This window comes from Notolepis coatsorum (genome assembly GCF_963971535.1).
Source record: "Notolepis coatsorum genome assembly, chromosome: 1".
In the NCBI taxonomy this organism is placed as follows: domain Eukaryota; kingdom Metazoa; phylum Chordata; class Actinopteri; order Aulopiformes; family Paralepididae; genus Notolepis; species Notolepis coatsorum.
The window spans coordinates 238,873,775-238,886,734 of record NC_140165.1 but is presented as its reverse complement, the minus strand read 5'-3'; the positions used below and the strand labels follow the sequence as shown (position 1 = coordinate 238,886,734).

Below are 12,960 nucleotides of genomic sequence, written 5' to 3'. Positions count from 1 at the left end.
CGGCATCCAGCAATAACATGTATCAGGCAAATGCGCATCGCAACATTGACTGAGTGGAATCCCTTTCTATTCACATAACTGCATTTGTGATGGAGCTTTGACAGCTACAGTAACAGTCTATTGCTCGATCCATCTCCAATATCACGATGGACCGTGCCGGTGGCAAAGACCCGAGGGTGGAGAGGATCTTGAATGAATTCCATCATCATATATATATGTTGTGTGTCTGTCCACTATGTTTGTTACTTTGTTATCCCCCCCCCCCCCCCCTATCTATGTAAAGCGACCTTGGGTCTCTTGAAAGGCGCTATATAAAATGAAGCTATTATTATTATTGTTATTATTATTATCATCACATCTGTGCGGGAGCTCACAAATAGACTGTTGTTAGTCTCAGTGAAATTTCAACGGAGGTCATCTATTCTAACCAACAAATTGAAGTAGAAAGCATTTCGTGAGCAATCTTATTTGGAAACATGACACACAAAATAATTTGCTTTTTATTTGAAACAATATCTAATCGCGTTTGGAGGTTGGTGTTTTGCGTCTGCCCCCCCGTGCCAAACAAGCAGGCCAACCTCTTGTTCGCGTGTGAGCCCGTTATAATTACACTACTGTCGCTATTTTACAATGAACTATAATGAATTACGGGTCATACAGAAGTTGAACACTAATGCACGGAAGCTTATTTCCGCCTTGAAACTAATGCAGAACTGAGGAGTGCTTATGCTTAGTAACGATATTCTACCACTGGGCGTCAGCTAAGTGTGCTCTGACCTGTGCGTAGACGTAAGCACGGAGTCAAGTTCAAGTTGAAATTGATGAATCCCACTCTTTGCTTAGAAATGATCGTACGCACAGGGTAAGCACAAATCTGTGCGTAGAACACGTTGATGAATGAGGGCCCAGACATGTAGTACCCTGTAGTGCCATGTAGTACCCCGTAGTGCCATGTAACCCTGTAGTGCCCTGTAGTACCCTGTAGTGCCATGTAGTACCCCGTAGTGCCCTGTAGTACCATGTAGTACCCCGCAGTGCCATGTAGTGCCATGTAGTGCCACGCAGTACCATGTAGAGCCATGTAGTACCCCGTAGTACCATGCAGTACCCCGTAGTACCATGCAGCACCCTGTACCCTAACTAAACTACCCTGTAGTAAACTACCCAGTAGTACCATGTAGTACCCTGTACCCTAACTAAACTAGACAGATTAATCTAAAGGTCGGTCCCCGACCAGGTGAGATCAGGGTAGGTTGAAGGAGAGAGAGAAAAGATGAGTCTTAAGCAGGGATTTAAAAGCTTCGACAGAGCAGGCGCACCTGATGACGGCAGGTAATTTGTTCCACAGGTAGGGAGCGCGGTAGACAAAGGCTCTGTGGCCTGCGGATTTCTTTTTAACCCTAGGGATCGATAGAAGCCCCACATTTTGTGAGCGCAGGGCACGAGCGGGCGAGTATCGGGAGATGAGATCGGATAGATAGAGCGGTGCAAGCCCATTTAAAATTTTGTAGGTGAGGAGTAGCACTTTAAAGTCAGATCGGGCTTGGATAGGAAGCCAGTGTAGGGCGGACAAAACTGGTGTGATGTGATCAAATTTTCTAGTTCTAGTTAGTATCCGTGCAGCCGCATTTTGCACGAGTTGAAGATTTTTGATGCTTGAATTAGGTAGGCCTGAAAAAAGTGCATTACAGTAATCCAGACGTGATGAGACAAAAGCATGAATCAGGGTTTCAGCATCAGCCAGAGTTAAAATGGGGCGCATTTTTGCGATATTACAAAGATGGAAGAATGCAATTTTTGTGACATTTTTTATATGTGCATTAAATGAGAGGGAGGAATCAAAAATGACTCAGAGGTTTTTTATGGTGGAGCTCTGGGATACATGACAGGTATCAAAGTTGAGGGAGATGTCCTGAAACAGGCCTCTGTGGTTTGGGGGGCCAACAATTAACATCTCAGTTTTATCTGCATTAAGGAGTAGAAAGTTTTGCGACATCCATTTTTTGACGGCAAGCAAGCAGGCCTCAAGGTTTTGTAGTTGGGAGGAATCATTTGGCTTAATAGGTATATATAATTGGGTGTCATCAGCGTAAAAATGAAAGTTTATGCCAAATTTGCGTATGATATCGCCGAGGGGTAGCATGTAAATCGAAAATAGCAAAGGGCCCAGGACAGAGCCTTGTGGGACACCACATTGCACTGGGAGGGTCTCAGATGTTAAATCATTATAGACCACGCCAGTGGCGGACTGGGACACAAATTCAGCCCGGGACATTCAGACGCACCAGCCCACACACCGGCCCACGCACCGGCCCCGAAACCGGCCCACACAACGGCCGTTATGAAACACTTGTCCAGTATTAAACAACCCAAGGCTGTGGCTAAGGAGTCAACATCAGGGAGACCAAATCTACACCCCGCCCCTAGATGTGCACTCGTGCACAGTGCACAGTGCACACACACACACACACACACATACATATACCGTTACTTTGGCTTTTTACTTTTTAGTAACATCTTAGTGCCTCATTAGCCTAGGGATTAAGGATACATGAAGTATTAACTACACCATAATAATATTGAGGTTTTGATCCATAGAAAGGTCTGTGCTACACAATTTCAGTTAGATTGGATTTATTGTCCTTTAATTTGGCACTCATGACATTAGTTGCTTGCCGTTTAATCAACATCGAAAGACCCCCCACTTCCTCCCAGACACCCATTCCAAGAGTCTCAGTCTCTCTCAGTCTCTCTCAGTCTCTCTCAGTGTCTCTCTCAGTCTCTCTCAGTCTCTCTCTCTCTCTCTCTCTCTCTCTCTCTCTCTCTCTCTCTCTCTCTCTCTCTCTCTCTCTCTCTCTCTCTCTCTCTCTCTCTCTCTCTCTCTCTCTCTCTCTCTCTCTCTCTCTCTCTCTCTCTCTCTCTCTCTCTCTCTCTCTCTCTCTCTCTCTCTCTCTCTCTCTCTCTCTCTCTCTCTCTCTCTCTCTCTATAGTGACTCAGTATTAGCAGAGTTGATAGGAAAAGGGAAGTTTTGTCTGGGCTCTGCTGAGAAGTCATGGGTCAAATAGAAGGTGTGGGGGTGACTAGAGAAGATGGGGAAGTTGGTGAGTGGTGACTACTCCCATTTTCAGAATTTGAGGGTTCATTGGAATCTGATTATTCAGAATTCAATGAGGCAGAGAATGCTCTGATTCAGACTGACATCACATCTATATTCTGTATGCTGTTCCAACACTTTGTTGAGGCTTTATTGAATAAAATGTTTGAATACAATGTTTTTATCGCTGCACCATTTCATCCAATAGAGAAAAACATGTTATCTTCACTAGAATTGAAAATAAAGTTGAAATCTGTGCTAGTAGTGATGGACCCAGTAGTGGGGGCAGTAAGGAAGAAGATACAAATATACTAGGGATGTTCGATATTGGCTTTTTTACCGATATCCGATATAGTCCAACACTTAAATTTCCGATACCGATATCAACCGATACCAATATATGCAGGGTTTCCCCCCCAAAAAACGAATAATTTCAGGTAATTAACATTACATATCTCTTGTTGTGGAATTAACACAACATTATGCATACTTTTGACAATAAATAAAATCAGAATTTGTTCTTACTTGCTTGCCTGGGTAAATAAAGGTTAAATAAATATAAAAAATAAAAATATTAAATTTTTCTTTTTTTGAAAACAGATACCGATAATTTCCGATATCACATTTTAATGCCAATATCGGTAGGCCGATAATATCGGACATCACTAAAATATACACATTATAATACACAATTTGAAAAGTAATGTCATGATCTAGGTGTCTTTTATAAACGTTTTCATTCTACTGGATGAAGCTCAACTTCATCATGGCTGCTTGCCATCTCTCTCTCTCTCTCTCTCTCTCTCTCTCTGCATTCACACTCACACACGCTACTGGTGGTCATGAGCAGCATCAGCAAACACAGCTGCCCTGTGGCAGACTGACGGAATCATGTCTGCTATTCAGCGCCAACCACCATCAACAACCTTCATAAATACATTCAACATTAATGGAATAGGCTAACTACCAACTTAGCTGTAGCAGTTAGCTGTTATATGCAATCACATTTGTTTAACTACGGGGTAGTAGTTGACCGAGTTGTTAGCTTAAGCTAGTTAGCTGTGGTTATTTACAAACATGTAGATGAGACTAATCATATCGAGAACATGGCTAACAGTTGGGAATTCTAAGGTACATCTTATTTAAGCATGTAAAATGGCAACTAATCAATTCAATCAATTAGATTACCAATATTATATCAACATGAAAATTTGGAAGGGAACATAATAGTATTTTATTTTAGTATTTACTATTATAATATTAGTAGCCGATTAATTTGCAGCCCGTCCTAGGTTCTGATTGGCTCTCTAGGTTAGCACTTTAGCTTCTGATGCTGTGGTGGGCACTAGTCCTAACATTGCTAACTAAACTTTTAGTCAAAGAAAAAACTTCACGAGTCACAACTATTTATGTCCACGTGCTGTAAGGAATCAGGAATACGGAAAGCACATTGTCTTGTAATAGAATGACTGAAATCACTGCAAGAGCTAGTATAGGCTAGCTAGCCCTCATGAACCGGCAGACACCAACAGTAGAATATGCACTAGGCTACTGCACGCACCTGTCATGTTACTGTTGGTTCCTTCCACTTGAACTTCATCATTATTAGCAGCAGCAGCTACTCTAACGAGAGCCCTTCCTCTACTAAACATGTCTGTAATTTTAGAACATTGTTCTGCGTCTTTTACTAGCAATTTTTGTTTTTTTATTCTAGCTTTTTCAGCTCCACTTTTTTTCGTTCTCCATTTCTGCGCTTCTAGGCCTACTCGCGGTTGGGAGGAAACGTGAATCTCATTCACTGATGTCTCATGTCTCATTCAAGACAAAAACAAAAGCATGTCTTTCACTTAACACCAAGAAAACAGTGTCTATGATGTTCACAAAGTCACCAGTAGAGGTCACTCACTCTAATGTGTTTCTGGGAGAGGCGGAGCTGGACATTGTACATTAATTCGGGAGCATGTCTATGTTCCCCGGGTCCTATGTTCCCCGGGTCCTATGTTCCCCGGGTTCTATGTTCCCACCAGCCCTGATTCCAAACTCTAACCGTAACCAGTTCGAAAGAGGGCCTAAGCTTAACCAGTTCGAAACAAGGCGGACATTCATAATTAATAAAATAATAAAAATTCATAAAAATGTCAATCTATTAATCAATCAAGCGGGGAACATAGGACCCGGGGAACATAAGGATGATCCCATTAATTCAAGTATCTTGGGGTCACATTGGACTCTACATTGACCTTCAAAAAGTCATGTGAAGAAAGTGACAAACAGTCAAGTTTAACATCGAAAACTTCAGGCAGATCAGGCCCTGCCTGCCAGTTAATGCTGCAAGGATGTTTCTGCATTCAATGATTTTATCACACATCGAGTACTGTTTTATCAACTGGTCTCTTTCATATGTCACTACTCTTACACCAATAGAATTACTCTACAAAAAAGCCATAAAAGTATTTGATAGGAAACCAATTTCATTTCATCACTGTAATGTTTTAGAAAAACATAACATGCAACAAGGTTCTGCATGGACTTGCCCCTCCCCCATTGAATGAGTTCATCCAACAGAAAGCAGACACTGGCATTACCACCAGGGCCATCAGTAGAGGGGACTGTAAGGTGCCTTTTCGGTATACTACCTTTGCAAAAACTGTGTTCTCTGTTAAAGGTGGTAACTACTGGAATAGCCTACCAGTTGTGATTAGAGAGTGCCCTACATACTCCATGTTCAAGACCCATCTTAAACTGCATCGTAAGGCAAACCAGAACTGTGATCATTTTTAATCTGATTTAGTTTATGCAACTTGTTTATTGTTTTATTGCCGGCCCACACAATGGCCCACATACTGGCCCACACACCGGCCCACACACCGGCCCACATACTGGCCCACACACCGGCCCACACACTGGCCCACATTAGTGGCCCACACACCGACTCACACACTGGCCCACACACCGGCCCACACACTGGCCCACATACTGGCCCACACACCGGCCCACATACTGGCCCACACACTGGCCCACACACCGGCCCACACACTGGCCCACATACTGGCCCACACACCGGCCCACATACTGGCCCACACACTGGCCCACACACTGGCCCACATTAGTGGCCCACACACCGACTCACACACCGGCCCACACACTGGCCCACATTAGTGGCCCACACACTGGCCCACACACTGGCCCACATACTGGCCCACACACCGGCCCACACACTGGCCCACATTAGTGGCCCACACACCGACTCACACACCGGCCCACACACTGGCCCACATTAGTGGCCCACACACTGGCCCACACACTGGCCCACATACTGGCCCACACACCGGCCCACACACCGGCCCACACACCGGCCCACACACTGGCCCACACACTGGCCCACACACTGGCCCACACACTGGCCCACACACTGGCCCACATTAGTGGCCCACACACCGGCCCACACACTGGCCCACATTAGTGGCCCACACACCGGCCCACACACTGGCCCACATTAGTGGCCCACACACTGGCCCACACACCGGCCCACATTTTTTTTGGACCAGCCCACTTTGGTTCCGGCCCATCGGGATTCGTCCCGAACGTCCCGATGGCTAGTCCGCCACTGGACCACGCAGTGTGTTCTATCAGTTAAATAGGATTTAAACCAAGCTAGTGCGAGACCCCGAATGCCAACATGATTCTCAAGCCGACCTAGAAGAATCGAGTGATCGATAGTGTCAAAGGCTGCACTGAGATCAAGCAATAAGAGCACAGAAGTGAGGTTTGAGTCAAGAGAGAGCAGTAAGTCATTTGTGACTTTGGTAACCGCCGTTTCGGTGGAGTGTAAGGCTCTAGTTCTGCGCTCGCGGAGGCTTGCGCATCTGGGTTTGAAAGTACCCCGCGAGATGTTTTTATAACAAATAAAATAAAATGTAAACATATAAACACTCCTGATTTGGCTGAACTCCTGATTTCAATGAGAGCCTTATTTATTACAGTTCCAGAGCCTGTAGGACCCCCTTAATCCAACCACTGTGTGTAGATTGGGAGACATGCTTCGAGAATAAATGTTTGATCGAATCATGACCCCAAGAGTCACGATGGAATCGTGAAATTCCTGAATCACTGCACCTCTACTAGTAAGACTTTGTTACCTTGTCGTTTTGGCAGAGGGTGAAGTCTATCATCCATCACAAACGTCATAGTTGTTACTGTGATGTGTGCTATCGGCTTAGTAAGAAGATTATTTTAATAAGATATCCTTATTACCGTCTGTACTATTATGTACCCTACCCTACTACTATGCTACTATACGTATACTACTACCTAATATCCTGCTAATAGGTCTATATACTACTATGCACTCTGTGTAACACTCAAGTTCAACACTATTTGACAAACAATACCACAGACCCTTAGCTGCCAGAGGTGTACCCCTCCTGCTGACTTCCTGTTTGTTGTCACGTTGGATAAAAGCGTCAGTTAAATAACTAAATGGAGATGTAAAATGGAAAGACAAAGACGTCCATTGTTCCCCAGCAGCTTTTTCCCCGAGTGCTGTTCTGATAACGATACACAATAATACCTGCGGTGCGTCTGGTGGAGGCGGAAGATTTCACCGCCGAAACCTACGTCAAGGTAAAAAAAAAAAAAGAGTAGTCTATATATGAACAGTTTTAGTAGCAAACGGCTCTGTTCATATTCTGGTTGTCTTCTCTCTCCCCCTTCAGGTGATCGTGCAGAACTACAACTCCGTCCTGACTCTGGCCCACCTGTACCGGCTGTCCGACGCCATCCTGGTGCACGAGAACGACACGGTGCACAGGATCTGTAGCCAGCTGATGAACATCAAACACAGCTCCTTCTGTGACATCAACAGGGTGATCGCCCACCAGCTGGCCAGCGTCCTGCAGCCGGCACTCACCGGGGACGGCCAGGGGCTTTACAGCAGAAACCCTCTGGGTGAGAGAGAGCAGTGTTACTGTAGTGCTAGTTTATATCTAGTGATTATAGAGACGGTGCACCTACCTACCTGTGACTTATAGACAGTGTTCCTACTGTCTGACTGTGATTATAGACAGTGTTCATACGGCCTGACTGTGATAATAGACAGTGTTCATACTGTCTGACTGTGATTATAGACAGACAGTGTTCCCTACTGTCTGACTGATTATAGAGACAGTGTTCCTACTGTCTGACTGTGATTATAGACAGTGTTCCTACTGTCTGACTGTGATTATAGACAGTGTTCCCTACTGTCTGACTGATTATAGAGACAGTGTTCCTACTGTCTGACTGTGATTATAGACAGTGTTCCTACTGTCTGACTGTGATTATAGACAGTGTTCCTACTGTCTGACTGTGATTATAGAGACAGTGTTCCTACTGTCTGACTGTGATTATAAAGACAGTGTTCCTACTGTCTGACTGTGATTATAGAGACAGTGCTCCTACTGTCTGACTGTGATTATAAAGACAGTGTTCCTACTGTCTGACTGTGATTATAGAGACAGTGTTCCTACTGTCTGACTGTGATTATAGAGACAGTGTTCCTACGGTCTGACTGTGATTATAAAGACCGTGCTCCTACTGTCTGACTGTGATTATAGACAGTGTTCCTACGGTCTGACTGTGATTATAAAGACCGTGCTCCTACTGTCTGACTGTGATTATAGACAGTGCTCCTACTGTCTGACTGTGATTATAGACAGTGTTCCTACTGTCTGACTGTGATGATAGAGACAGTGTTCCTACTGTCTGACTGTGATTATAGAGACAGTGTTCCTACTGTCTGACTGTGATTATAGAGACAGTGTTCCTACTGTCTGACTGTGATTATAGAGACAGTGTTCCTACTGTCTGACTGTGATTATAGAGACAGTGCTCCTACTGTCTGACTGTGATTATAGACAGTGTTCCTACTGTCTGACTGTGATTATAGAGACAGTGCTCCTACTGTCTGACTGATTATAAAGACAGTGTTCCTACTGTCTGACTGTGATTATAGAGACAGTGTTCCTACTGTCTGACTGTGATTATAGAGACAGTGCTCCTACTGTCTGACTGTGATTATAGACAGTGTTCCTACTCTCTGACTGTGATTATAGAGACAGTGTTCCTACTGTCTGACTGTGATTATAGAGACAGTGTTCCTACTGTCTGACTGTGATTATAAAGACAGTGTTCCTACTGTCTGACTGTGATTATAGACAGTGTTCCTACTGTCTGACTGTGATTATAGAGACAGTGCTCCTACTGTCTGACTGTGATTATAGAGACAGTGTTCCTACTGTCTGACTGTGATTATAGAGACAGTGCTCCTACTGTCTGACTGTGATTATAGACAGTGTTCCTACTGTCTGACTGTGATTATAGACAGTGTTCCTACTGTCTGACTGTGATTATAGAGACAGTGCTCCTACTGTCTGACTGATTATAAAGACAGTGTTCCCACTGTCTGACTGTGATTATAGAGACAGTGTTCCTACTGTCTGACTGTGATTATAGAGACAGTGCTCCTACTGTCTGACTGTGATTATAGACAGTGTTCCTACTGTCTGACTGTGATTATAGAGACAGTGTTCCTACTGTCTGACTGTGATTATAGAGACAGTGTTCCTACTGTCTGACTGTGATTATAAAGACAGTGTTCCTACTGTCTGACTGTGATTATAGACAGTGTTCCTACTGTCTGACTGTGATTATAGAGACAGTGCACCTACTGTCTGACTGTGATTATAAAGACAGTGCTCCTACTGTCTGACTGTGATTATAGAGACAGTGTTCCTACTGTCTGACTGTGATTATAGAGACAGTGTTCCTACTGTCTGACTGTGATTATAGAGACAGTGTTCCTACTGTCTGACTGTGATTATAAAGACAGTGCTCCTACTGTCTGACTGTGATTATAGAGACAGTGTTCCTACTGTCTGACTGTGATTATAAAGACAGTGTTCCTACTGTCTGACTGTGATTATAGACAGTGTTCCTACTGTCTGACTGTGATTATAGAGACAGTGCACCTACTGTCTGACTGTGATTATAAAGACAGTGCTCCTACTGTCTGACTGTGATTATAGAGACAGTGTTCCTACTGTCTGACTGTGATTATAGAGACAGTGCTCCTACTGTCTGACTGATTATAAAGACAGTGTTCCCACTGTCTGACTGTGATTATAGAGACAGTGCTCCTACTGTCTGACTGTGATTATAGACAGTGTTCCTACTGTCTGACTGTGATTATAGAGACAGTGCTCCTACTGTCTGACTGTGATTATAGACAGTGTTCCTACGGTCTGACTGTGATTATAAAGACTGTGCTCCTACTGTCTGACTGTGATTATAGACAGTGTTCCTACTGTCTGACTGTGATTATAAAGACAGTGCTCCTACTGTCTGACTGTGATTATAGACAGTGTTCCTACTGTCTGACTGTGATTATAGAGACAGTGTTCCTACTGTCTGACTGTGATTATAGAGACAGTGTTCCTACTGTCTGACTGTGATTATAGAGACAGTGTTCCTACTGTCTGACTGTGATTATAGAGACAGTGTTCCTACTGTCTGACTGTGATTATAGAGACAGTGTTCCTACTGTCTGACTGTGATTATAAAGACAGTGTTCCCACTGTCTGACTGTGATTATAGAGACAGTGTTCCTACTGTCTGACTGTGATTATAGAGACAGTGTTCCTACTGTCTGACTGTGATTATAGAGACAGTGTTCCTACTGTCTGACTGTGATTATAGAGACAGTGCTCCTACTGTCTGACTGATTATAGACAGTGTTCCTACTGTCTGACTGTGATTATAGAGACAGTGCTCCTACTGTCTGACTGATTATAAAGACAGTGTTCCCACTGTCTGACTGTGATTATAGAGACAGTGTTCCTACTGTCTGACTGTGATTATAGAGACAGTGCTCCTACTGTCTGACTGTGATTATAGAGACAGTGTTCCCACTGTCTGACTGTGATTATAGAGACAGTGTTCCTACTGTCTGACTGTGATTATAGAGACAGTGCTCCTACTGTCTGACTGTGATTATAGAGACAGTGCTCCTACTGTCTGACTGTGATTATAGAGACAGTGTTCCTACTGTCTGACTGTGATTATAGAGACAGTGTTCTGACTGTGATTATAGAGACAGTGCTCCTACTGTCTGACTGTGATTATAGACAGTGTTCCTACTGTCTGACTGTGATTATAGAGACAGTGTTCCTACTGTCTGACTGTGATTATAGACAGTGTTCCTACTGTCTGACTGTGATTATAGAGACAGTGTTCCTACTGTCTGACTGTGATTATAGAGACAGTGCTCCTACTGTCTGACTGTGATTATAAAGACAGTGTTCCCACTGTCTGACTGATTATAGAGACAGTGCTCCTACTGTCTGACTGTGATTATAAAGACAGTGTTCCCACTGTCTGACTGTGATTATAGAGACAGTGCTCCTACTGTCTGACTGTGATTATAGAGACAGTGTTCCTACTGTCTGACTGTGATTATAGAGACAGTGCTCCTACTGTCTGACTGTGATTATAGAGACAGTGTTCCCACTGTCTGACTGTGATTATAGAGACAGTGTTCCTACTGTCTGACTGTGATTATAGAGACAGTGCTCCTACTGTCTGACTGTGATTATAGAGACAGTGCTCCTACTGTCTGACTGTGATTATAGAGACAGTGTTCCTACTGTCTGACTGTGATTATAGAGACAGTGTTCCCACTGTCTGACTGTGATTATAGAGACAGTGCTCCTACTGTCTGACTGTGATTATAGACAGTGTTCCTACTGTCTGACTGTGATTATAGAGACAGTGTTCCTACTGTCTGACTGTGATTATAGACAGTGTTCCTACTGTCTGACTGTGATTATAGAGACAGTGTTCCTACTGTCTGACTGTGATTATAGAGACAGTGCTCCTACTGTCTGACTGTGATTATAAAGACAGTGTTCCCACTGTCTGACTGATTATAGAGACAGTGCTCCTACTGTCTGACTGTGATTATAAAGACAGTGTTCCCACTGTCTGACTGTGATTATAGAGACAGTGCTCCTACTGTCTGACTGTGATTATAGAGACAGTGTACACTGTACAGTACCTACTGTCTGTGATAATAGACAGATGATAGAGACGTGTGTGTGTGTGTGTGCGCGCACACACGCATTATGTGCATGCACTTAGTTATTTGTAGAAATACATGCACATTTATTGAAAATAATGCATACACCACACATACTAGAGAGAGAGAGAGAGAGAAAGAGTAAAGAGAAAAAGTCTCTCTCTCTCTCTCCCTCTCCGAGCCGTGAAGGTTCCCGTGACTTCACATGAAGAACACACTGGCCTGCTGCTGCCTGACCTTGCCGGCAGGGAAACGGGACATAACATATTCTAACAGATACTGGCCTCTCTGTCATTGGAGGTCTTTTCTTTAGGACATAATGGAAGTTTGTTGAGGTCACAAACTGTTTATGGCCTACAGGGGTCCCTGTACTAGCAGCATGAACACAAATCAGTCACAGAGAGAAAGAAGAATGAGAGGACGAGTAACAGAGAGAGAGAGACATAGAAGAGGAGCAGAGAGAGAGAGAGACATAGAAGAGGAGCAGAGAGAGAGACATAGAAGAGGAGCAGAGAGAGAGAGACATAGAAGAGAGAGAGACATAGAAGAGGAGCAGAGAGAGAGTTCTGTACATCAATGACTTTCCAAATGTATGCCATAACGTTAATATCAAAATGTATGCGGATGATGCAAAAAATGTGCAAGCTGCCTCTCGCGTCCTAACATCAGCTACGACTAATGTGCAGGAATGTCTTCTATTAAATACTAAAAGAAACATGTATGATGTTCTCCAACTGATGTTGTTGACAAACT

General features: G+C 43.7%; 1 protein-coding gene across 2 annotated transcripts in view; it reads left to right on the top strand.

Moving 5' to 3' along the window:
* tubd1 (tubulin, delta 1) overlaps positions 1 to 12,960 on the top strand; it is a 43,836-nt gene that overhangs the window by 11,684 nt on the left and 19,192 nt on the right. For both annotated transcript variants that reach the window (XR_014620599.1, XM_084331148.1), the window contains exon 4: positions 7,811 to 8,042. Coding sequence is in view for 1 of the 2 variants with exons in the window: in XM_084331148.1 (XP_084187274.1) it covers positions 7,811 to 8,042 (232 nt within the window). In the remaining variant the exon portion in view is untranslated. The remainder of the gene's footprint in view (positions 1 to 7,810; positions 8,043 to 12,960) is intronic.